This window comes from Hyla sarda, chromosome 2 (assembly GCF_029499605.1).
Source record: "Hyla sarda isolate aHylSar1 chromosome 2, aHylSar1.hap1, whole genome shotgun sequence".
NCBI classification, from domain to species: Eukaryota; Metazoa; Chordata; class Amphibia; order Anura; family Hylidae; genus Hyla; species Hyla sarda.
The window spans coordinates 284,013,026-284,038,611 of NC_079190.1; the positions used below are offsets into that span (position 1 = coordinate 284,013,026).

The 25,586-nt window shown below is 44.5% G+C and overlaps 1 protein-coding gene across 7 annotated transcripts in view; it reads right to left on the bottom strand.

Moving 5' to 3' along the window:
* The window catches only part of PUM1 (pumilio RNA binding family member 1), a 60,735-nt gene that overhangs the window by 21,000 nt on the left and 14,149 nt on the right, over positions 1 to 25,586 (bottom strand). For 5 of the 7 annotated variants that reach the window (XM_056557302.1, XM_056557301.1, XM_056557298.1 and 2 more), the window contains exons 2-8: positions 17,501 to 17,877; positions 15,732 to 15,800; positions 11,214 to 11,322; positions 8,552 to 8,796; positions 8,015 to 8,181; positions 1,581 to 1,848; positions 1,098 to 1,191 (exon numbers count right to left, since the gene is read on the bottom strand). In XM_056557302.1, the coding sequence (XP_056413277.1) occupies positions 1,098 to 1,191; positions 1,581 to 1,848; positions 8,015 to 8,181; positions 8,552 to 8,796; positions 11,214 to 11,322; positions 15,732 to 15,800; positions 17,501 to 17,866 (1,318 nt within the window). In that variant the 5' untranslated portion in view covers positions 17,867 to 17,877. The remainder of the gene's footprint in view (positions 1 to 1,097; positions 1,192 to 1,580; positions 1,849 to 8,014; positions 8,182 to 8,551; positions 8,797 to 11,213; positions 11,323 to 15,731; positions 15,801 to 17,500; positions 17,878 to 25,586) is intronic. The other 2 variants (XM_056557304.1, XM_056557303.1) reach the window with 1 other exon arrangement.

Here is a 25,586-nt window from a genome sequence, read left to right on the forward strand (position 1 = left end):
AGCGCCGGCAGAGACTGACGGTGAAGGAGAAAGTAAGCCGGCGCTGAAGTGCCCGGCTCACGGCAGCACCGCGGCTATTAGCCGCATATAAGGCGCTGCCGACAAAACAAAAGTAAAGAGCGTCCGGCCCGATACAGCGTCGCGGCTGACAGCCGCATATAAGACGCTAACATGGTAGCACAAGCACACACATAAGTGAAGTGCACCAAGCATACACACAAGTGTAGTGCCCCATAAAAAATGCTCCCTCAGGTGACAATGCTCCCCCAGAATAAAGTACAGCCCTTGCATAGGCTAGCCCATAAAGTGTAGGTGGGCCAAAACAGGGGGTCTCCAGAGGTTGCAAGTTCGTACTTATGGAGGAAAAAAAGGGGGGAAAGTACTTCAGTGAAGTCTTCAGTCAGCTTTAGTTACCTGCATCACGCCTGGCTGTTATGCACGAGCGAGGCGAGCAGGTAAATAGGGGGACCCGGACCCATGAGGTACCACCCAAGCGCTGACCGTTGGCGAGGGGGGGGGGGGGGCGGGTTAACAGCGCATATACGCAATGTCTGTGCCCCCTCACTCGCAATGGGGAAACGGGGAACCGCAGTCCCTGAGTCCCCACCTGAAAACAGAAAAGAAAAGGAATAACAAACTAACACGTCCCTAACTAGGAAAACAAAAAAACAGAAGACGTGGTCTGGAGCAAACTAGACCCGTCTATCTCCTTCAGACACTAAGCTTAAACTGATTGGCTCAGAGCCTGAAGGCAGGTATATCCTGCTGGGAGGAGCCGACTGTTTTTGTTGCCATAGTGTCACACATCTCCTAGAGACAGCAGCATACACCCATGGCCTGTGTCCCCAAATGGAGCCGATAGATTATTATTGTTTTTTAAACCAGAAAACACCTTTAAATACTTGTCTATAAACTTCATAAATAATGCCCTGTTAAACCAGAGGGGGGGAAAAAAAACAACAAAAAAAAACAATACACCAGACACTAGAAACAAGACACTTAACAGGAGTAGTATGAATTAAAGCAAATGACAGTTACCAATCAGTAAAGTGATTTGCTACAAAACAATAAATTCAATACAACTTTCCCATTCTTACCTATGTGCGGTTGGTGTGCTGCTGCAAGGGCATACTGCTGTTGTTGAGCTGCTGTCAGTTGCTGGACTGCAAGGGCATTCGGTCTTTGGAACAACTGAAAAGAAAAAGAAGTCACACAATTTAAAGTGGTATTCCGGACAAAAACATCTTATCCCCTATCCAAAGAATAGGGGATAAGATGTCTGATCAAAGGGGGCCCGCTGCTGATCTCCCTGCAGCACCCGTCCGTCTCGCCCCCTCCCATAGACATAAATGGAGGGGGCATGGCGTGATGTCAACCTGGAGGTTTCCGAAACTGGAGACTCAACCCCGCATAGAATGCAGGGAGATCGCAGGGGGTCCCAGCAGCGGGCCCCCCCGCGATCAGACATCTTATCCCCTATCCTTTTTAGATGATTTTGCCCCGAATACCCCTTTAATGTATTATATACAAATAGTATATGCCAAGCATTAGTCTGGCACACATTTAGACAATAGAGTTACCTGCTGCTGTGAATTGTAGTCAAAGAGGCCAACTGTAGTGGCCCCTGAATCAACTGGAACTTGGTTGCCTTGATAGTCAAACTGAAGTGGCTCCATGCCAACATGCTCCATGGGGTCCAGCTGCACACTTTGTGATTCCATGCCTCCAAAATCTTCCACTGGCTTGGCTCCATTGCTGCTGGTCAGTTGTGCAAGTCCTTCAGTACCATTCTGGCTTGATCCAAGAAGGTCCACATCAGTAGAATTTTGGCAGTTGCCAGGGGTACGACTGAGAAAGATACAAATGTTACATATGTAAATATTTTAGTAAAGATACAAAATAAACCAATTAGCTATTGCTGCAGAATTAGGTATTGTATTGTGAGTGTGCCAGCATTCGGCTATCCTAACCAGACAACAAATTAGATGCTCTTCACTAATATAGAAATGGGGAGGATGTAATAGTAGAATTTCCATGCAGGGGCAACTGAAGGAAAACGCGTTGGTGTAGCTTCCATTCACTGTTCACTGCCACTTGCCAGCGATTACAGCAACAAGATCTGAGAAGCTTGTACTTATTTGTTGAAACATCCCCTAAAGACATGATAGATTTGTCACTATGGTTTGTCAGATAATCGGGTGCAACTGTCAGAATTGCAAATGCCACGCACTGTTACTAGCAAAGGCTGAGAACAAGGCGGTTTTTAGCCAGGTATTGAGGAACAACTAAGTATATGTGCATACAGTGCATATTATCCCATCATTAACCACTTAAGGACACCGGGCATACAGGTACGCGCTGGCTCCCTGGGACTTAAATACCCAGGGCGTACGCCCGTGGGAATTCCATTCCCCGCCGCTTGCCGGGCAAGGACTGGACAGGAATACCTGCTGAAATTGTTCAGCAGGCACCACGTGCATGACGTTCAGGGTCATGAGACAGATAGTACATGCTGGGAGTTGTAGTTTTGCAACAGCTGCAGGCACACTTGCTTACCTCATTGTTTCGCAACCAAACTGTTTTGCAACCAGTGTGCCTCCAGCTGTTGAATAATTACAACTCCCAGCATGCACGGTCAGCCAAAAGGCATCATGCTGGGAGTTGTACTTTTGCAACAGCTGGAGGTTTGCCCCCCCCCCCCCATGCGTATGTACAGGGTACATTCACACGGGCTGGGGTTTACAGCGAGTTTCCTGCTGCAAGTATGAGCTGTGGCAAATTTTCCGTCGCAGCTCAAACTCCCAGCGGGAAACTCACTGTAAACCCCCACCTGTGTGAATGTACCCTAAAAACACTACACTACACAAAATAAAAAGTATAACACTACAAATGCCCATCCATTAAAAACATCTGGTATGGCACTGTTTCCAAAACGGAGCCTCCAGCTGTTGCAAAACAACAACTCAGTATTGCTGGACAGCCATTGAATACATCCCTATGCAAATCCCTAATTCAGGCCTCAAATGCGCATGGCGCGCTCACTTCGAAGCCCTGTTGTATTTCAGTGCAACAGTTTAGCCATCACTGGCGCAAGGATCTTGGTAAAGACCCGAGGAGCCGTGGCCAGGCCAAAGGGGAGGGCTACAAATTGAAAATGCCCCTCCGGAACCGCAAAGCGGAGATACCAATGATGGCCTGGAAATATTGGCACATGGAGGTAGGCATCCAGTGGCAATGTAGTAGCCTTAGAGATTCGGGAGATTGGTGGATCCACTGAAGGAGGGGAAACCACCTTAGTGACAAGATCCTTGTCAAATGGATAACGTTCTTGAATAGTCTTTATTCCCGGGAACCTCTTGTCTGGATGTTTCCATGCAGATTCCAGAATGGCATCAAAGTCAGCATGAAAGCTGAACCTTTGAGGTGCTGGCTTAGCACAATGAAAGGATACTTCAGGAGTTACATCCGAAGATCCTGGGTCCTCTAAGTGAAAGATGTCTCTTATGGCTGCGACCAATGAGTTCACCATTTCAACTGTACCCGAGCGGTCCTCTGAGTCAGATGCCGATTCGGAAGCCTCGTCAGCCAGTTCACCAGGAGAATGTGAACGAGTGGAGGCAGTCCTGGAGGGTGGTGACCCTGGCGTGGTAGAGCGGCGACTCCGAGAACATCCTCTGGAGGAGCGACGTTTGTGACCAGATGACAGGGGGGGCGGGACCCACGGGGGGAGCGCCCATGCCTATCTGAAGACTCAATGGAAGAGTCGGACGAGGCACCCCTAGTACGCTTGTGAGAGCGTGAAGTGTGTGGGGAAGAGGAGCGGGCCCCCAGAGAGGGCCGGCGCAGGGCAGACCCCTTCAAGGCGGACGTCACTTCCCAGGAGGCCTCAGCCACCGAACGGGAGACTTGAGTCAAGTAAGCCATATACTGGATCAGAGAAGAAACCCAGGCTGGGGGGGGGGCGGCTGAACCACCGGAACCGAAAGGGCATGTGAGGATACCAGGGGGTCTGGGGGAGCAGTGGAGAGCAAATGGGCTCAGTAGAGCCAGGCATCTTAGCATTACAGTGCTTACAGACAAAATAAGACACCGATATTCCAGTTTTCTGTTTAGAGGGAGGAACAGCTCTGGGTATGGACATAATGAGAAAAAGACAGGAACTTTCTCACCCTAGTCTGTGTCCCCTGGCAGCTGCAGTGAGGAGAACTCGGCTCCGTGCCGCTAGAGTGAAACGCCCAAACGCCGGCAGCGGCTGTCTGAGAAAACGAAAGTAAGCCGGCGCTCAGAGCGCCCGGCCAGAACGAGCGCCGCGACGGTCAGCTGCATATAAGGTGCCGCGGACATAGCCGCACAGTAAACACACACACACACAGTGAAGCAGTAAAAACACATTCACAGTGTAAAAACAGAATGCATGCCCCCTAAGATGCCGCAGCTCGCCCCAGAATAAAAGTCAAGCCCCATAAACCTGAAAAGGTGTGCCAAAAATGGAGGGTCTCCAGAGGTTGCAAGTCTCTAAGGGAGAAAAGGGAAATGTACTTGCCTCAGTCAGAAGAACTTACCTAATGGAGTCTTCCGTGAAGTCTTCAGTCAGCCTTTTGTCGCCTGCGCCAGCGAGGCAAGCAGGGAAATAGGGGGACCTGGACCCATGAGGTACCAACCCAGGCGCTGACCGTTGGCGAGGGGGGGGGGGGGTGAATAGCGCATATACGCAATGTCTTTTTTTCACTAAAATGTTGGTGTTACCCTACATTTTTCATTTTCAAAAAGCCCCCCAAAATGTGTAGCCCCATTTCTTCCAAGAATGGAAATACCCCATATGTGGATGTAAAGTGCTCTGCGGGCGAACTACAATGCTCAGAAGAGAAGGAGCTCCATTGGGCTTTTGGAGAGAGAATGTGTCTGAAATTGAAGGCCACGTGTGTTTACAAAGCCCCTATGGTACCAGAACAGTGGACCCCCAACAACCCCCCCCCCCACCATCACGTGACCCCATTTTGGAAACTACACCCCTCACGGAATGTAATAAGGGGTGCAGTAAGAAATTACACCCCACAGGTGTCTGACAGATTTTTTGGAACAGTGGTCTGTGAAAATCAAAAATAAAATTTTTCATTTGCAAAGCCCACTGTTCCAAAAGTCTGTCAAACGCCAATGGGGTGTAAATGCTCACTGTACCCCTTATTCAATTCTGTGAGGGGTGTAGTTTCCAAAATAGGGTCGCATGTTTTGTGGGGCGGGGGTCCACAGTTCTGGCACCATGGGGGCTTTGTAAACGCACATGACCCCGACTTCCATTCCAAACAAATTCACTCACCAAAAGCTCAATGTGACTATTTCTCTTTTGAGCATTGTAGTGCCCCCCCCCCCCCCCCAGAGCACTTTACATACACATATGGGGGTATTTCCTTGTGAATGGTGTTACAAATTTTGGGTGGCATTTTCTCCTATTACCTCTTGTAAAAATGGTAAATTTGGGAAAAACTGAATTTTAGTGAAAAATAAATGTAATTTACACATCCGACTAACGAAAAGTCATCAAACACCTGTGGGGTGTTAAGGTTCACTGTACCCCTTGTTACATGCCCTGAGGGGTGTAAATTCCAAAATAGTGTGCCATGTTTTTTTTGCTTTTCTGCCCCCCAAAAACCATTTTAGCAAAATTCACTCTCCAAAATCCCATTGTCGCTCCTTCCCTTCTGAGCCCTCTAGTGCACTCACAGAGCACTTTACGTTCACATATGAGGTATTTCCTTACTCGAGAGAAATTGGGGTACAAATTTTGGAGGGCTTTTTCTCCTTTTACCCTTTGTAAAAATTTCAAAAACTGGGTCTACAAGAACATGCTGCTGAACTTTGAAGCCCTATGATGTCTTCCAAAAGTAGAAACATGTCAACTTTTTGATGCAAACATTGTGTATGTGAATCACTATATAATTTATTTGGAATGTCAATTTTCCTTATAAGCAGAGTTTCAAAGATAAAAAAAAAATCCCAAAATCTTCCAATTTTTCATTAACTTTTGGAATTTTTCACCAAGAAATTATGCAAGCATCGATGAAAATTTACCACTGACATAAAGCAGACTATGTCACGAAAAAACAAATCTCGGAATCAGAATGAAAAGTAAAAGCATCCCAGAGTTATTAATGCTTAAAGTGACAGTGGTCAGATGTGCAAAAAACGCTCTGGTCCTTAATGTGAAAATGGGCTTGGTCCTTAAAGGACAACTGCAGCGGTATGACACTTTTCCCCTATCCATAGGGGATAAGTGTTTGATTGCGGGGGGTCCGACCGCTGGGACCCCCCCCCCGCGATCTCCCTAACGGGGCGCCGCCATTAGCGCTCATGGTGAGCGCTAAGGAGCGAAGCGTCGACCTAGAGGTAGACGGTGACGCCCCGTCTCCTCCCCGTCCCCATACAGTTCTATAGAGGAGACGGGGAGGCACAAACGCTGCCTCCCCGCCTCTCCCAAAGAGATGTATGGAGGAGGCGTGCCGCCTGCAACGTCATGCTGCGGCCGCCACGCCCCCTGCATGGGACAGCCGTGGCCCCGTACAGGAGATCACAGGGGGTCCCAGCGGTCGGACCCCCCCGCGATCAAACACTTATCCCCTATCCCGTGGATAGGGGATAAGTGTTAATCATGCTGCAGATGTCCTTTAAGGTGTTAAAAAGATGCAGTGAAATATGCTGCAGAAATTCCAATGGTTGCCTCAGATTTCTGGCACATTCTCACAGTATTTTGGAGTATTGCTGGATGCACATTCAATAGGGCAAAAATTTTTATGGATGACCCATTTTTAGCACGGAATAAGTGACATCTAATAAAATTCCAAGACATACAAAATGCATTTTAGATAGTAAAATCATGGGAGGTACGTTGTATATTACACTGTGTAATATGTGCTGGGGAAAAAAAAGGAAACCCAGCATCAGAATATTGTACTGCAGATTCCAGCCAAAGAGGACCTGCATGTACATGCAAAGATAACTTCTCCCGCCTATGTAATGCCTCTCTACTGACTAGCGCATGACAGCTACTACCTAGCTGACTCTATATTCAGTGGCTGTTGGTCATATATAAGGGGAGGCAGGAAGCAGTACTGAGGCCAGAGCAGTGCTCTCATCCTTTATAAACAATGCGACTCATAACTGTGTTCACTGTATTTTGTCTTAGCTGCTACTAACCAGAACACATTTTGTGCTTAATCTACAAGCCCAGCAGACCTGTCACTATAAGATATAAAGCCCTGTAGTAGTGTACCACAGCACATAGATTTTGTTTTGTTGATCTTTTGTGATACATAGTTATTTATCTTGCAGACTGTGTAGCAAATCTAATACGCCCAGGATACTGTTCCTGTAAATAGACCCTTAAAAGAATTTGTCTCACAAATACAAGATCCTGACTCAGGCATATTTGAGCACCTTAAGAGCAACAAGATAGGAAACCAAGGATCATTCAAAAACAGAAGCTATGACTAGACATGAGCGAACTTACAGTAAATTCGATTTGTCACGAACTTCTCGGCTCGGCAGTTGATGACTTTTCCTGTGTAAATTAGTTCAGCCTTCAGGTGCTCCGGTGGGCTGGAAAAGGTGGATACATTCCTAGGAAAGAGTCTCCAAGGACTGTATCCACCTTTTCCAGCCCACCGGAAAGCTGAACTAATTTATGCAGGAAAAGTCATCAACTGCCGAGCCGAGAAGTTTGTGACGAATCGAATTTACTGTAAGTTCACTCATCTCTAGCTATGACCTCAATGTCAACAGTCTGTACTTCAGAAATAAAAAAGTCATACTCTTCCTGTCACCTGTGATGAGACACAGTAGTCACATGTATGTGTTCAAGAGGGACCAGAAAGTAAAGATCAGCATTGAAACAGGAACACCAAGCGATTGATAAGGTATTTTTAAAACATTGTGGGCCATTAAAAAATGGGCTAACAACCCCTTTAAATGCTTATTATTGTGCACACAATTTGTTCATGTAAATGTTTCAGGGCCCCACCTAAAATCCTTTACATCACTGTCAATCCCATTCTGTACAGGTAGCCCATTAGCCTTATCCATACTATCTGCTTCCTCCTTCAGGTCTCCAAGCTTGTCCCCTTCATAAACACCTTTGCTCTTTTTATCACCCTTCTCATGGTCATCTCCTTCTGGATCTCGAGGGCCCTAAAATAAAAGGGAAGATGTTAAATCCTAATAAATTGACAATATCATCCATTTTAATCTGGGAAATAAATGTTCAATAAGGACCTTACGTAACTGAACCTTTAATACACCCCTTTCGTGTACCTATTGTTTGACCAACAAACAAAATCATGCATCTTTAGAAGGCACCAAATGCAAAATTTGTTGCCAAAAACTACTCATAGCTGCAGTCTCAAACTATTTCAGGAGCTTTACCATTAAATATGTCAACTCAATGCAATCCAAGAACAATATGCTTTTTGTAGGTCATCAATAAACGCTATCCGTAAAAGCCAGCAACATTTTATTTCAGATACTGACTCAATGAGACTGCAGCCTCCTTTGTTTTTACCTGCATCTTTCTATATCTTGGCAATCGAAGGGCCCCCCTTGTTTGTATTAAGGGAGAGGCACTTACGAATCCTCCTTTCCTCAGGCAGTTGTCTCCAGGAGAGGAGCTTAGGACATACTCCACCATGCTGACTCCCAAACCACCACTTTCAGACCGAGGTGAGAGAACAGAGTTTACTTCGCTGCCAACATGAAATCCTTGACCTGGCCGCCTCTGGACCATGATGGGCTGGGAAACAGAGTGATCTAAAAAGGATGGATACAAGCAAAACGCATTATTAAACAAGTAAACTTCACAATGCACAAAAACATATTTTTATTCTCTTTGTTAAAAGTATTTTAAAGGAGTAGTCCAGCTTAGACAAATTTATCTCCTGTTCACAAGACAGGGTATAAGTATTTAACCTATAGAATCCTTCCCCAGTGTAGGCTCCAATATCAAGTACATGCAATGGAGATTTATAAAAAAAAAAATACAAAAATAAACAACACCTACAAGTGTGTGAACGCACCAAACTAAACCTCCAAACAAAATTAAATTTAATAATACTGAAATCTTTACTGATTTCCAAAACAAGGCATTAAACACACATATAAGGGATCACACAAAGAATGGAGAAAAGAATACATGAATACTGGGATAAAAGTCCTGATATTGTAGTCAACTGTATGTCTGTTTCAATATTATGCTACAAGATAAAGTTAAAAATGAAGAGCGCAAAAATAAAGCATGAATATGCACAAATTTCAGGGCCAAATTGCTCCTGAATAGAACATGTGAGATTAAAAAAAAAAAGATACATTCAAATACGATATAGTACAAAAAGGCCAAAGGCTCATGTGCAGGTAAAGTGTATTAGTGCAACCAAACCAGGTTTGCCAAGTTGCAGCAGCGACCTAAAGACAGTAATATAAGAAATGTAGCTACAGTAACCAGGACTCACACCCAGTTGTCCCACACATGAGCCTTTGGTCTTTTTTGTACAACCGTATATACTAGAGTATAAGCCGACCAGAATATAAGCCGAGGCCCATAATTTCACCCCAAAAACCCAGGAAAAGTTATTGACTCGACTATAAGCCTAGGGTGGGAAATATATCATTTCCCCCCCCCCCCCCCGTCATCATCCAGACCCCACGTCATCATCACCCGCTGTCAATCCAGTGGTCTTCAACCTGCGGACCTCCAGATCTTGCATAACTACAACTCCTGGGCATGCTGGGAGTTGTAGTTTTGAAACATCTGGAGGTCCGCAGGTTGAAGACCACTGCGGCCTTCGTCATCATCCAGACCCCCCCCCCCCCCCTTAAGTTTTCTACTCACCTCCCCTCAGTGGGAAGGAAGGGTGAGCTGTTCCGGGCCATCTATGCTGCAGGGACTGTCCGGTGGGGGGGTTAGTCATTCCGGGCTGTGACGTTGCCTTGACGATGACGCACAGGGAGGTTCATGCGCAACGTCACTAGTCCGGGACCGGTGAAGATGGACAGCCCGGAACGACTAACCCTCCCCACTGGACGGTCCCTGCAGCATAGATGGCCCGGACCAGCTCACCCTTCCTTCCCACCGAGGGGAGGCGAGTAGAAAACTAAAGGGGGCGGGGGGGGGGGGGGGGGGGTAGTCTGGATGAAGAAGGCCCGGGATTGACAGGCAGAGAGTTCACTCTAGTATAAGCCGAGGGGGGTGTTTTCAGCACAAAAAATCGTGTTGAAAAACTCGGCTTATACTCGATTATATATATATATATATATATATATATATATATATATATATATATATATATATATATATATATTAATTATATATACATACACACGGTATATTGTATTTGGATGTATCTTTTTTAATCTCACATGTTCTATTCAGGAGCTATTTGGCCCTGAAATTTGTGCATATTCATGCTTTATTTTTGCACTTTATTTTCATCTTTATCTTGTAGCATAATACTGAACCACACACAGTTGACTACAATATTAGGACTTTCATCTTAGTATGCATGCATTTTTTCTCAATTCTTTGTGTGATCCCATATACGTGTTTCTAATGCCTTTTTGTATATAAAAAATTATCAGTTTTAAAATTGTATTTTGTTTGGAGGTTTACTTTGTGTTCGCATACTTGTAGGTGTTTATTTAGGATAGGGCATAAGTGTCAGATTGCAGGGGGTCTGACCATTAGGACCTCCCAAAATCTCCTGCCCTACGCCCCAGCTCTCCTCTTGCACGGAAGTGTGTCAACCACCACATAAAACTGTTCAACACGCCCACTCCATGCATCTCTATGGGAGAGTTAGGGGATACCCAAGTACAGGGCTTCAGCTATGCAATAGAGATGAATGGAGGACGCACTTCTGCTTCGTGCAGGAGATCACGCAGCGTCCCAATGGTCAGACACCACGCAATCCGCCACTTACCCCCTATTGTTTGGATGGGGGATATATTTTTTTCAATCTGGATAACCACTTTAATATTAAAGAAAAATCCCATGCGAAATAAGAAGAAAAAAAAACAGAGAATGCCTTGTGTATGCACTGAGCATTGACATTTTACTTCAGTATATAGTGCCGCTTGTAAGTTTCCTATTGCCTCTTTCTACATTTTAATATTGAAGCAACTACAAGCCTTTAAATACATTTATGAAAATCAGACCTTAAAAATGCACTCACCTGATGTCCCCCATGCACTTTCACGCCACTGATCCCCCAGAAAAATGCCCTTTGGTCCATCCTTGTTTGAGTCATCTGTTTCCCAAAATTTTTTGCCAGGCAACAGTTGCTTTTGAGGAAAACATGTTCATAATGGTCATCAAAATGGTAGGAACACCCATTATTAACCCCTTAAATTGATTTCACCCTCCTTTTACATAAAAGTTTAATAGTACAGGGATTATTTGCAGACAAGGACTTAAAAGTAGAGGTTAAGCCTTATAATATCAGGCACAAGATTTAAATGAAAAAAGAAAAAAAAGGCAGGCTTAGGGGTTTCCACACACAGGCTGCATTTTACTGTGCTTTAAAGCAGTATTAAAGATGTTCTATCATCCACATAAAACGTAAGTTACCATCAAAGAGCTAATCATATTGTAGAAAGGGAGATTTTATTATTCTATAGTAAATGAAACACAAGACTAGGGGAAAACAATAACTAGGGGAACCTCTGTAAAAGGTTTTGTGAAATTAAACGTTGTGTATTTTCATAGTAAAGCTATTGCATGGTTCAAATTGCCCAATATTGACCTCCTATAACTTTCATTTTTCTGTATACAGGGATGTTTGGGAGCTAATGGTTTGCACCATGATCTGTAGTTTTTATTGGTGGCATTTATGGGTATATTTGACTTTAAGTCACTTTACATACATTTTTGGAATGTGATGTGAGGCAATTTTAGACCTCTTTTTTCTAACACTTTTTTGGGGGTAAAATGGGAAAAAGGGGAGATTTACATTTTATTAAGGGAGTGGCTTACTCAGTTTTTTTTTTATTCTATAAACACCATTTTACATTTTTTATGTCATTAGATTGCCAACACTGTTCAGTGCTATGCATAGGCATAGCACTGATAAGTTGATTTAAGGTTACCGTAAAATCTTTCTCGGAGGATCCATTGGGGGGACACAGACCATGGGTAACAAAAAGAAAGTCGGCCCCTTCTGGCAGGATATACCCCGCCTACTGACCCTGAGCTAATTAGTTTAGTCTCAATGCAGTAGGAGAGGACCGACAGAAAGAAACCAGCAATTGTCTGAGGGAACCAGACAAAAAAAAACGAAAACTGAAAACCGTACCACAGGAACAAATACAAAAAGGGTGGGTGCTGTGTCCCCCAAAAGGATCCTCCGAGAAAGATTTTATGGCAAGCATAAAAAAAAAATAAAAAAAATCTACTTTTCTCAGTCAGCTCCATCGGGTGACACAGAGAACATGGGACGTACCAAAGCAGTCCCCGGGGAGGGAAAAATACCCAAGTCAGAATCAGGCAGAAGACTGAGCCACTGCCGCCTGCAACACCTTGCGGTCCAAACCAGCATCCGCGGACAAAATAGCGTGCACCTGGTAGAATTTAGTGAAAGTGTGCGAGTACGACCAGGTGGCCGCCTTAAAGACTTGTAAGGCCGAGGCCCTATTGCGTAGCGCCCAAGAAGCCCCAACGGAACGTGTGGAATGTGCAGTGACCCGAAAAGGTGGGACCTTCCCAGTACGACGATAAGATTCCGAGATGGCAGAACGGATCCACCAAGAAATGGTCGCCTTGGAAGACCTTGCAACGACCCTCCGGAATCACAAAGAATGGAGGGAACGCCCTCCGCATTGAGTTTCCTCAGAACCCTGGGCAGGAGAGGGAGAGGAGGAAAAAGGTAAGGAAGGCTGAAGGATCACGAGCGCGTCCACAGCCAGAGGGTCACGGGACTTCGCGACAAAGCAAGGAACCTGTATGTTGTGGCGAGACATGAAGAGATCCATGTCCAGGGTCCCCCAAAGATCGCAGATCTGCGCAAACACCTCTGGATGGAGAGACAACTCTTCGGGATCCGCAGAAAGTCTGCTTCCCAATTTTCCACTCCCGGTATGTGGATCGCAGAGATGGAGGGAACTCTAGTCTCGGCCCAGAGCAGAATCCTGGAGACCTCAGTCATTGTTGAGCAACTGCGCGTGCCACCCTGGCGATTGATATACGCCACCGCCGTGGCATTGTCCGACTGGACTCGAACAGGACGACCCTGCAGAACCCGCTCCCAATGGAGGAGATAAAGAAAAATGCCACGGAGCTCCAGAAGATTGATGGGGAGGTGGGACTCCTTAGAGGACCAGCGACCCTGGACCGTTCGGTCCCGAAACACACCTCCCCAACCCAGGAGACTTGCATCGGTCGTAACGACCTGCCAATGGAGGATGAGGAATGACCGCCCTTGGAGAAGGAGGGGAGAGAAGCCACCACAGAAGAGACCGATGAATGGAGAGGGGCAGAAGAATCTGGTGATCCAGAGTGAACGGTGCCTGTCCCACCGGGCCAGAATGGCCAGCTGGAGAGGGCGACATCGGAACGGGGCAAAAGGAACTGCCTCCATGGCCGCCACCATCCAGCACAGCACCTCCAAGCAAAAGTGAATCAGAACAGGAGAGGGGCGCCAAAGACAATGGACACCCTCCGATATGGAGCGCCGCTTGTCTAGCGGAAGACGAACACGGGCAGCAGCTGTGTCGAACCGGAGACCCAGAAAATTAAGGGACAGTGGAAGAAAGGCTGGATTTCTCCCAGTTGATCACCAAGCCGAAGGAGGACAGGGTCTGAACCGTGAGATGAAGGCTCCCCAAATTTTGGGACATGAAGGAGCCTTGATCAAATGATCGTCCAGGTAAGGGAGGAGAGATCCCATGAGCGCAAAGGATAGCAATCACGGCCACCATGACCTTGGTGAATACCCTGGGAGCCATGGGCAAGCCAAAAGGAAAAGCCATGAACTGGAAATGACCTGCAGGGATGGCAAAGCGGAGAAACCGCTGATGGGCCGGAAAAATGGGGATGTGCAGGTAAACGTCGAGGATATCTACGGAGGAAAGAAACTCCCCCTGGTCCATGGACGTAACCACTGAGCGTAGGGACTCCGTGTGTAAATGGTGCAGAAGCAAGTGGCGGTTAAGCAGTTTGAGGTCCAGAATGAGGCAGGCAGAGCCCCCTATCTGACTTCCAGGAAGGGAGTTCCTTGAAGGAGGGAGCTTTGTGCGATTGGGAGGGCGCTTGCTTAGAAGGCCGACCCGATGTGAAGTACCGAAAGGAAGATGACTTCCAACGGGGATCGGATCGACAAGGTTTGTTCTGTGGCAGCAGACAGCTTTTACCTTCAGTCCCTTCGGATATGATCATCATCATCAGATCTCAAGGCGCTTCCCAAAAAGCAGAGTAACGGAGAAGGGCAGAGCTAATTCTGGAGCAGGCCGCAGCCTCAATTAATACCCTCCCAGCCACTCGCGAACAGCTGTGAAAGAGAAAGTAAAAAAGGACCTGCTGCAGCCCAGAAGTAGGGACCACGGTCGGCGTGCCGGGACAACTATGTGGAGGACCGGCTGTCTGAAATATTGATGCCCGACATGAGATGCGCCAGAAAAGTAAGCAGTGTTGGGAGGGGGGGGGGGGGGGAATAGGGGATGTAGCTGCCCCAGTTACCCCAACTATCCCGGAGGCTGAGAGTCCCAGAGGCCACAGCCATGTCCCAGCACATAATAAAAGATAGGGAAAGCCCAAGAGACAGGGGAAAAACGGTGAAGGAAGAAGGGAAGGATGGGGAAAGAGGAAGAAGGGTAGGAACATACTCACCATAACCTGTACACACTCACCTAAGATGTCTTCAGCCAGCTATAGTCACCCGCGTCATATCAGGCTGAAACAGCAGGACGAGCAGGGAAGTTAGGGGGACCTGGACACAAGGTGCAACCCCAAGTGCTGGCCTTTGGCAGGAAGGGGTTAATTGTGCATACTTTATTCCCCGTGCCCCTTAGCCGCATATGGGGGAACAGGTAGTACCATGCTCCTGAACCCCCCCCCCCCCCCCTTAAAAACAAGATATAAAAAGGAGAGAAAAAATCTAAACAAGCCCAAGCTAGAAAGAAAAAAAAAAGACCAGGTCTGGAGAATGCCAGACCTGTGTCTGCCTCCTACTGAAACTAAGCTAAAACTGATTAGCTCAGGGTCAGTAGGCGTGGTATATCCTGCGAGGAGCGGCCAACTTTATTTTTGTTGCCAAGTGTCAGCCTCCTAATGACAGCAAGATATACCCACGGTCTCTGTGACCCCCAATGGAGCTGACCCAGAAAAGTATATCTGTCCTCTTAACAATAGGGGTTTCTATTTATGAAAAATATTTCACACTTGAGTTTTTTCGGTGCTGCCTTTTGTATCCACTACTGTTTTAATTTCAACTCTGAGGGAAAAAAAGACTGTAGGCCCAGTGTTATCGCCATATCAGAGTCTTAAATCAAGGTTATTCAATTCACAGTGTTAAGGCTCAATGTATAGTCCTTGGTTATCTTTATACGCATTACTCTACTTTTTCTTCAAGAAAACCCAGTGGCGATATATACCCTGTTCTCCAAATGTTGAAATATTGTAAAAATAAAACTGTGTATATACAATTTGAACAGATGACAGACAAATCAATTGTTCAGCTCACAAAAGATTAAATACTTACTTCTCCCATTGCTCTTCCTTCAAGTGCAAGGGCCTGAAAGTCATGATTTAACTCGTCCATAGAACGGACCTATAAAAGGAATAATAATTAATAAAAAATTGGAAAAAGGGTTTTCCGAGTGGGTCAGAACGTGCCCTTGATACATCATTATGGGATAGCCAAAGAGCAGTTTTTGTGTTTCTCTGGTTGTCCCATAAAGATGCATGAGGGTGCATGTCGACCACCGCTTTGTGCAGTGGTCGACACAGCTCCATGCACAGGGAGAGCCATATAGGGGATAAAAACCTATTTACAGCATGATGACTGGCCCCCATGTTGCTGAGTTATAGGCTTTTGTAGCCCCCTCTGATTCAGTGAATCTGTCAGATGGGCGGAACTTCACGTTCATGTGGGTTCTGTTTGGCTGAGTTCTGTGCAGTGACTGTACGGGAGCGTGCATTTTAAAACAGTCACTGCACAGAACTCAGCCCATATGAAAACAGTTTTCCCATCTGATGGATTCATTGTATCAGTCAGAGGGGACTACAAAGGCATAGAACTAGGCAAAGGGGGGGTCGATCTCCATGCTGTAAAACAGATGTGATCAGCCTCCCCCTAAGCTATATACTGGTTATTGTACTATTTTCAGAGTTATAACAGGTCGTCTTTAAGCCAGACTACCCACATGACCGCTTCAGCTAATAAATGGTCTCAGTGGTCTATTGCCACACCGCTAAGACTAGTGACTGGTGGCAGTGGTTATGCGGGTAGCTGAACATGTTCTCACTGCAGCCCACTAAGCAAAGATTTGCAATGAGTAGCTGCATTGACCTGAAATTTATGTGAGCAATTGTTATTTTATGCCATTTTTGCAATCACAATATTTTTCTGCTCTCTGAAAATAAAATATAAAATTTAAACCAGAGTGAACAGGTGTATTTCTAAACTGGAAAGGACTTATCCAGTTGATGCTTGAGGAAAACTATGTTAAATGTACAGTGTATTGTTGAATGTCTTCTGTAAAAACCTTCTCACATATTTAAAATAAGCACAGGTATTCAACAGATATCTAAGGAGACAATTACTTTAAAGAAAACCTCAATAGTCCTGATATGTCTGTTTAAGTTAATATTTGGATATTATTAAAAACAAAACATTCTAAACCACTTTCTTAGAATGCTGCATATTACTATTGACATTGTTCCTGAAATGCATGAATAAATTGGCAACTTTGTGTTACCCATCTCAGGATGTGTCACTGTATAGTCTCCTGCTGACAGCACCGATAGAATAGTGATTCTGGGTAGGGACATATTTAATTGACAACAGGAATGGTAACACTCACTTGTCAATATATTCATATGTCCTGAAGGAATTACAGACACTGCACAATAAAATGTGCTCCAGAATTCAGCAGAATAATGGAGTCCACTCTTAATGGGTTTGGTCACAAAACAGTATCTCCCTATCCACTGTACCAGACTATCTTCATGCACAAAGTAAAATGGAGTAAGGAAAGATCTATTTTGCGGGCAAACCACTTATCCCACAATGCATTTTTGTCTTTACTTCATGGCAACAGTAATAAATACTGAGTGACCACAGAAGTTGTCAATTTATTCATACATTTCACAAACTATAGGAGCTGACAGAGATGGCCAAGTACAGCATCTGGCTATATTTTTTGCTCCCATAGGGAAAGAATAAAGTGACAACACATGTGCACGTCTCCATTTTCAAGGTCACAGGCAGTCCAACTGCTGCCCACCCCTCCCAATTAGATTGCTTACTTGATGTTCCGCATGTATATTGTCTCCAGTCGGCCAACGGTGCTTACTATTGTTGTAACCGCCTCCACCACTTCCACCTCCCCCAAGTTGCTCGCCATGTTGTCTCTGGAAAAAGTAATCTACCATAGCATCGTCCTGAGAGCGTCCAGCCACACCCATAGAACTGCCAACAGGACTAGCATGGGGGCCAGCAGCCAGTGCAGAATGGGTTGGGTGCTGTGGTGGCTGCTGCTGGCCCACCGGTCCAGATGTCAGGACCACGGGCATGTTGTGGTTAAGGGTGCCTTCTGTGTACTGTTTCAGGTGGGGGCTGAAGGAGTCCTGCCAGAGAACTGTTTTCCTCTTCAAGACACATGCAACGCTCATTCCACCAACACCTACAAATTGAAAGAAATATATTATAATTGACAGGCTATGAAAGGAGGCATGTTTAACTACATCTTTGCAAGTACTGTAGTTTGGCAGCACACATTGGCATTACAATTGAGAAAATATTACCGTAGTTACATTGCTCAACCTACAAGTTGAGATCACAGAGCAAGCTGCTGTAGGCAAGTTATTTTTCCAGCAGACTAACAGTTTGGGTATTGGACAACCACAGGAATTTGAACTCCCTGCAGCTGCCCTGCACTGTTTAGATTGTAAAAAGCTTCTCTCTAAATAATTAAACCCATATTCATAAACCCTTTTAGAGATTTCCAGGCTTATATGAGGGTAAAGGGGGAGAACCTCACGTCTGTCAGAACAGAGATGGGTTACAAAGAGCATCTCCCTTTAACCCCTTAAGGACTCAGCCCATTTTGGCCTTAAGGACTCAGACAATTTAATTTTTACGTTTTCATTTTTTCCTCCTCGCCTTCTAAAAATCATCTCTTTTATATTTTCATCCACAGACTAGTATGAGGGCTTGTTTTTTGCGCGACCAGTTGTCCTTTGTAATGACATCACTCATTATATCATAAAATGTATGGCGCAACCAAAAAACACTATTTTTGTGGGGAAATTAAAACGAAAAACGCAATTTTGCTAATTTTGGAAGGTTTTGTTTTCACGCCGTACAATTTCTGGTAAAAATGACATGTGTTCTTTATTCTGAGGGTCAATACGATTAAAATGATACCCATTATTATATACTTTTATATTATTGTTGCGCTTAAAAAAAATCACAAACTTTTTAACCAAATTAGTACGTTTATAATCCCTTTATTTTGATGACCTATAACTTTATTTTTCCGTATAAGCGGCGGTATGGGGGCTCATTTTTTGCGCCATGATCTGTACTTTTTTTTGATACCACATTTGTATATAAAAAGCTTTTAATACATTTTTTATAATTTTTTTTTTAATAAAATGTATTTAAAAAGTAGGAATTTTGGACTTTTTTAATTTTTTTTCGTTCACGCCGTTCACCGTACGGGATCATTAACATTTTATTTTAATAGTTCGGACATTTACGCACGCGGCGATACCAAATATGTCTATAAAAAATGTTTTTTACGCTTTTTGGGGGTAAAATAGGAAAAAACGGACGTGTTACTTTTTTATTGGGGGAGGGGATTTTTCACTTTTTTTTTACTTTTACTTTTACATTTTTTTACATTTTTTTTTACACTTGAATAGTCCCCATAGGGGACTATTCATAGCAATACCATGATTGCTAATACTGATCTGTTCTATGTATAGGACATAGAACAGATCAGTATTATCGGTCATCTCCTGCTCTGGTCTGCTCGATCACAGACCAGAGCAGGAGACGCCGGGAGCCGGACGGAGGAAGGAGAGGGGACCTCCGTGCGGCGTTATGAATGATCGGATCCCCGCAGCAGCGCTGCGGGCGATCCGATCGTTCATTTTAATCGCGAACTGCCGCAGATGCCGGGATCTGTATTGATCCCGGCACCTGAGGGGTTAATGGCGGACGCCCGCGAGATCGCGGGCGTCGGCCATTGCCGGCGGGTCCCTGGCTGCGATCAGCAGCCGGGATCAGCCGCGCATGACACGGGCATCGCTCCGATGCCCGCGGTTATGCTTAGGACGTAAATGTACGTCCTGGTGCGTTAAGTACCACCTCACCAGGACGTACATTTACGTCCTGCGTCCTTAAGGGGTTAAAGGGGTATTCCAGGAAAAAACTTTTTTATATATATATCTCAACTGGCTCCAGAAAGTTAAACAGATTTGTAAATTACTTCTATTAAAAAATCTTAATCCTTTCAGTACTTATGAGCTTCTGAAGTTAAGGTTGTTCTTTTCTGTCTAAGTACTCTCTGATGACACGTGTCTCGGGAAACACCCAGTTTAGAAGAGGTTTGCTATGGGGATTTGCTTCTAAACTGGGCGTTTCCTTTCTGGAGCCAGTTGATATAGATAGAGATATATATATATAAAAAAAAAGTTTTTTCCTGCATAACCCCTTTAATGCTGGACAAGGCAGATCCTCTAAACTGACAACAACCGACTGACTTGAAAAGACACGAGCAGATTCACTACTGCTAACATGCCAGAATTCTGGCACTTTGCTTGGTAGCAACACTTTGCACCAAAATTGGGGTGCAACATTCTGAAGTAAGGTACACTAACTTTGATAAATATGGCTCTTGTTGTGTATTGTCTAAAGTATGTCTAGTGCCACTAGATGGCTCTGTAGCCGAGAGGTTCTGAAATAATATAGCAATGTCAATTATTTTATCTTGTTTATCACATATGTAAAAAATAAAACTCTTTGGTTTCTAGTTCAGTCTTAATGGGGGACATTTATCAATGTTTGCTTATGTATTTTTTAGTAATTTTTTTAAACTTATTTTTTGCTTATGTGTGACTTATTTATCAACTGGTTTCAGCCTGTTGCAAAATTTTTCACGTAAGCAATTTTTTCTTTTTTACTTTGGTAGTAGCTTTTTCTGCTCCATGTTTGAGCTGGAGTAAAATTTAGTCAATTTTTAACCTTGTAGCGACTATAATTGCGCAGTTGCGACTGTCCCAGTTAATAAATACCAGACTACCCGTAGTCCATTTTAAAATTATTACTACGTAGTTACGTTTTGGAAAACTGTCTTTTCTTGCTTTCCAGTCAAAATGTCGCACGAAAAATTGCGTAGTCACTTGATAAATGTCTGTCAATATTGTTTGACCAGTAAAAGACAAACATCGTATTAAAGGGGTATTCCAGGCAAAAACTTTTTTTTATATATATCAACTGGCTCCGGAAAGTTAAACAGATTTGTAAATTACTTCTATTAAAAAATCTTAATCCTTCCAATAGTTATTAGCTTCTGAAGTTTTCTGTCTAACTGCTCAATGATGATGTCACGTCCCGGGAGCTGTGCATGATGGGAGAATATCCCTTGCACGATGGGAAAATATCCCCATAGGAGCTGGACAGCTCCCGGGACGTGAGTCATCAGAGAGCAGTTAGACAGAAAACAGCGACTCAATTTCAGAAGCTAATAATTATTGGAAGGATTAAGATTTTTTAATAGAAGTAATTTAAAAATCTGTTTAACTTTCCGGAGTCAGTTGATATATAAAAAAAAAAGTTTTTGCCTGGAATACCCCTTTAACTATCAACAATAATTAAAGTACAAGACTTAACAGCATGGGCCACCGTAATAAATCTGGTGCAGCAACTTTGTGATATGCCTAGAGTCAAGGGACTCTTAACCCCTTAAGGACCAAGGACGTACGCATACGTCAGTGAGAATTTCGGTCCCTGCCGCGCGCCGGGTCGGGACTGGACCGGGGTGACTGCTGATTTCTATCAGCAGTCACCCCGCGCAAATGCCCAGGGGGGTCATCAGACCCCCCATGTCGGCAATCGCCGCAAATCGCAAGTGAAATCACACGCGCGATTCCGGGTCTATGGTGACCCGGAATATAAGGGGGATTGCGGTTGTCCAAGACACCCACGACCCCCCTGAAGGGATAGGAGTGAGGTGGCAGGGGTGCCACCCCTCCTATCCCTGCTATTGGTGGTCTAGACGCGACCACCAATAGCAGATCGGGGGTGGGGGGTTAACTTTCATTTTCCCCGTCCTGCCCACCCACAATAGGCGGGGCAGAACGGGGAAACCGAAGAGGACCGGCGCCGGAGTCCATTTACCCTGCAGGCGACGATTGGCGTCGGGGGGCATGTCGTGTAGCAGGCTCCCTGGATCTGACGGAAGCCGGTAAGTTGCCTAGCAACATCTGGAGGGCTACAGTCCGAGACCACTATACAGTGGTCTCTATACTGTAGCACTCCAGATGTTGCAAAACTACAACTCCCAGCATGACCAGACAGCTGTTTGGGCATGCTGGTAGTTGTAGTTTTGCAACAGCTGCAGGGCTACAGTTTGAGACCACTATATGGTAGTCTCTGAACTATAGCCCTCCAGATCTTGCAAAACTACAACTCCTAGCATGCCCACACAATTGTTTGCTGTCAGGGCATGCTGGGATTTGTAGTTTTGCAGCATCTGGAGGGCCACAATTTGCAGTGGTCTCTATACTGTAGCTCTCTAGATGTTGCAAAACTGCAAATCCCAGCATGCTGGGAGTTGTAGTTGCGATCCCTCCAGCTGTTGGATAACTACATCTCCCAGCATGCCCTTCGGCGATCAGTACATGCTGGAAGTTGTAGTTTTGCAACAGCTGGAGGCACACTGGTTGGAAAATATTGAGTTAGATAACAGAACCTAACTGAAGGTTTTCCAACCAGTGTGCCTCCAGCTGTTGCAAAAGTAAAACTCCCAGCATGCACGGTCTTGGTACATGCTGGGAGTTGTAGTTTTGAAACTGTTGGAGGTTTGCCCCCCCCATGTGAATGTACAGGGTACATTCACACGGGCGGGTTTACAGTAAGTTTTCTGCTTCAAGTATGAGCTGCGGGAAATTTTTCGCCAAATCGCAAACTCCTAGCAGGGAACTCACTGTAAGCCTCCGCCAGTGCAAATGTACCCTAAAAACACTACACTAACAGAAAATAAAGGGGAAAACACTACATGTACACCCCCCCTTCCACTGCCCCCCCCCCCCAATAAAAATTAAAAACGTCTTGCACGGCAGCGTTTCCAAAACGGAGCCTCCAGCTGTTGCAAAACAACTCCCAGCATTTCCGGACAGCCACTGACTGTCCAGGCATGCTGGGAGTTTAGCAACAGCTGGAGGCACCCTGTTGGGGAATCACTGGCGTAGAATACCCCTATGTCCACCCCTATGCAATCCCTAATTTAGTCCTCAAATGCGCATGGCCCTCTCTCACTTCAGAGCCCTGTCGTATTTCAAGGAAACAGTTTAGGGCCACATATGGGGTATTTCCGTTCTCGGGAGAAATTGCACTATAAATTTTGTGGGGCTTCTTCTCCGTTTTACCCCTTATGAAAAGGAAAAGTCTACACCAGCCTGTTAGTGTAAAACATTTTTTTTTACACTAACATGCTGGTGTTGCCCTTTACTTTTTATTTTCACAAGAGGTAAAAGGAAAAAAAAAAAAAAAAAAAGACACCCAAAATTTGTAACGCAATTTCTCCTGAGTACGGAAATACCCCATATGTGGGCGTAAAATGATCTGCGGACGCACAACAAGGCTCAGAAGTGAGAGCGCACCATGTACATTTGAGGCCTAAATTGGTGATTTGCACAGGGGTGGCTAATTTTACAGCGGTTCAGACATAAACGCAAAAAAATAAATACTGACATGTGACCCCATTTTGGAAACTACACCCCTCACGGAACGTGACAAGGGGTATAGTAAGCCTTAACACCCCACAGGTGTTTGACAAATTTTTGTTAAAGTTGGATGGGAAAATGAAAAAAATAATTTTTTTTCACTAAAATGCTGGTGTTACCCTATATTTTTAATTTTCACAAGGGAAAATAGGAAAAAAAAGTCCCCCAAAATTTGTAACCCCATTTCTTCTGAGTAAGACCACACCCCATATGTGGATGTAAAGTGCTCGGCGGGCGAACTACAATGCTCAGAAGAGAAGGAGCGACATTGGGATTTTGAAGAGAAAATGTGTCCAGAATTGAAGGCCATGTGTGTTTACAAAGTCCCCATAGTGCCAGAACAATGGACCCCCCCCCCCCCCAACATGTGACCCCATTATGGAAACTACACCCCTCAGGTAATGTAATGTAATAAGGGGTACAGTGAACATTTACGCCCCACAAGTGTCTGACAGATTTTTGGAACAGTGGTCGGTGAAAATGAAAATTTCTATTTTTCACTTGCTCAGCCCACTGTTCCAAAGATCTGTCAAATGCCAGTGGGGTGTAAATGCTCACTGCACCCCTTATTAAATTCTGTGAGGGGTGTAGTTTCCAAAATGGGGTCACATGTGGGGGGGTACACCGTTCTGGCACCACGAGGGACTTTGTAAACGCACATGGCCCCTGACTTCCATTCCAAACAAATTCACTCTTCAAAAGTTCAATGGCGCTCCTCCTCTTCTGAGCATTGTAGTTCCACCGCAGAGCACTTGACGTCCACACATGGGGTATTTCCATACTAAGCAGAAATGGGGTTACAAATTTTGGGGGTAATTTTCTCCTATTACCCCTTGTAAAAATGTAAAATTTTGGGGGGGAAAACTATTTTAGTGAAAAAAAAAAAAACTTTCTTCATTTACACATCCAACTTTAACAAAAAGTCGTGAAATACCTGTGAGGTGTTAAGGCTCACACTACCCCTTGTTACGTTCCTTAATGGGTGTAGTTTCCAAAATAGTATGCCATGTGGGTATTTTTGCTGGTCTGGCACCATAGGGGCTTCCTAAATGCGACATGCCCCCCCCCCCCCCCCCCAAAACCATTTCAGCAAAACTTTCCAAAAGCCAAATATGACTCCTCTTCTGAGCATTGTAGTTCGCCCGCAGAGCATTTTACATCCTACTATGGGGTATTTCCATACTCAGAAGTGATGGGGTTACAAATTTTGGGGGGCATTTTCTCCCATTACCCTTTATAAAAATGGTAAATTTGGTTAAAAAAAAAAACCTGCACTTTAGTGCATCCGACTTTAACGAAAAGTCATCAAACACATGTGGGGTATTAAGGCTCACTGGACCCCTTGTTACGTGCCTTGAGGGGCGTAGTTTCCAAAATGGTATGCCATGTGGGGGGTTTTCTGCTGTTCTGGCACCATAGGGGCTTCCTAAATGTGACATGCTCCCCAAAAACCATTTCAGAAAAACTCACTCTCCAAAATCACACTGTCGCTCCTTCCCTTCTGAGCCCTCTACTGCGCCCGCCGAACACTTGACATACACATATGAGGTATTTCCTTACTCGAGAGAAATTGGGTTACAAATTTTAAGAGGATTTTTCTCCTTTTACCCCTTGTAAAAATTAAAAAACTGGGTCTACAAGAACATGCGAGTGTAAAAAAATGAAGATTTTGAATTTTCTCTTTCACTTTGCTGCTATTCCTGTGAAACACCTAAAGGGTTAACACACTTACTGAATGTCATTTTGAATACTTTGAGGGGTGCAGTTTTTATAATGGGGTAATTTGTGGGGTATTTCTAATAAGAAAACCCTACAAGTCCAAAAAAAATGTTTATACTTTAACAAAGTGGTAAATTTTCGCCGATACTTGCATAATTTCTTGGTAAAAAATTTCTAAATTTCATGAAAAATTTGAAAATTTTGCATTTTTCTAACTTTGAAGCTCTCTGCTTGTGAGGAAAATAGACATCAGAGGGCTTCAAAGCTCAGCAGTAATTTTCCAATTTTTCCCAACATTTTCTAAATCGGAATTTTTCAGGGACCAGTTCAGTTTTGAAGTGGATTTGAAGGGTCTTCATATTAGAAATACCCTATATATTACCCCATTATAAAAACTGCACCCCTCAAAGTATGCAAAATGACATTCAGTAAGCGTTAAATGTCCTAAATCTCCAAAATGTTGCATTTAGGAGGACCCTATGGTGTCAGAACAGCAAAAAAAAAAAAAAAACACATGGCATACCATATTGGAAACTACACCCCTCAGGGAAGGTAACAAGGGGTACAGTGAGCCTTAACACCCCACAGGTGTTTTATAAATGTTCATTAAATTGGGATGTGAAAAGGAAAAATTTGATTTTTTACACTTAAATGCTGGGGT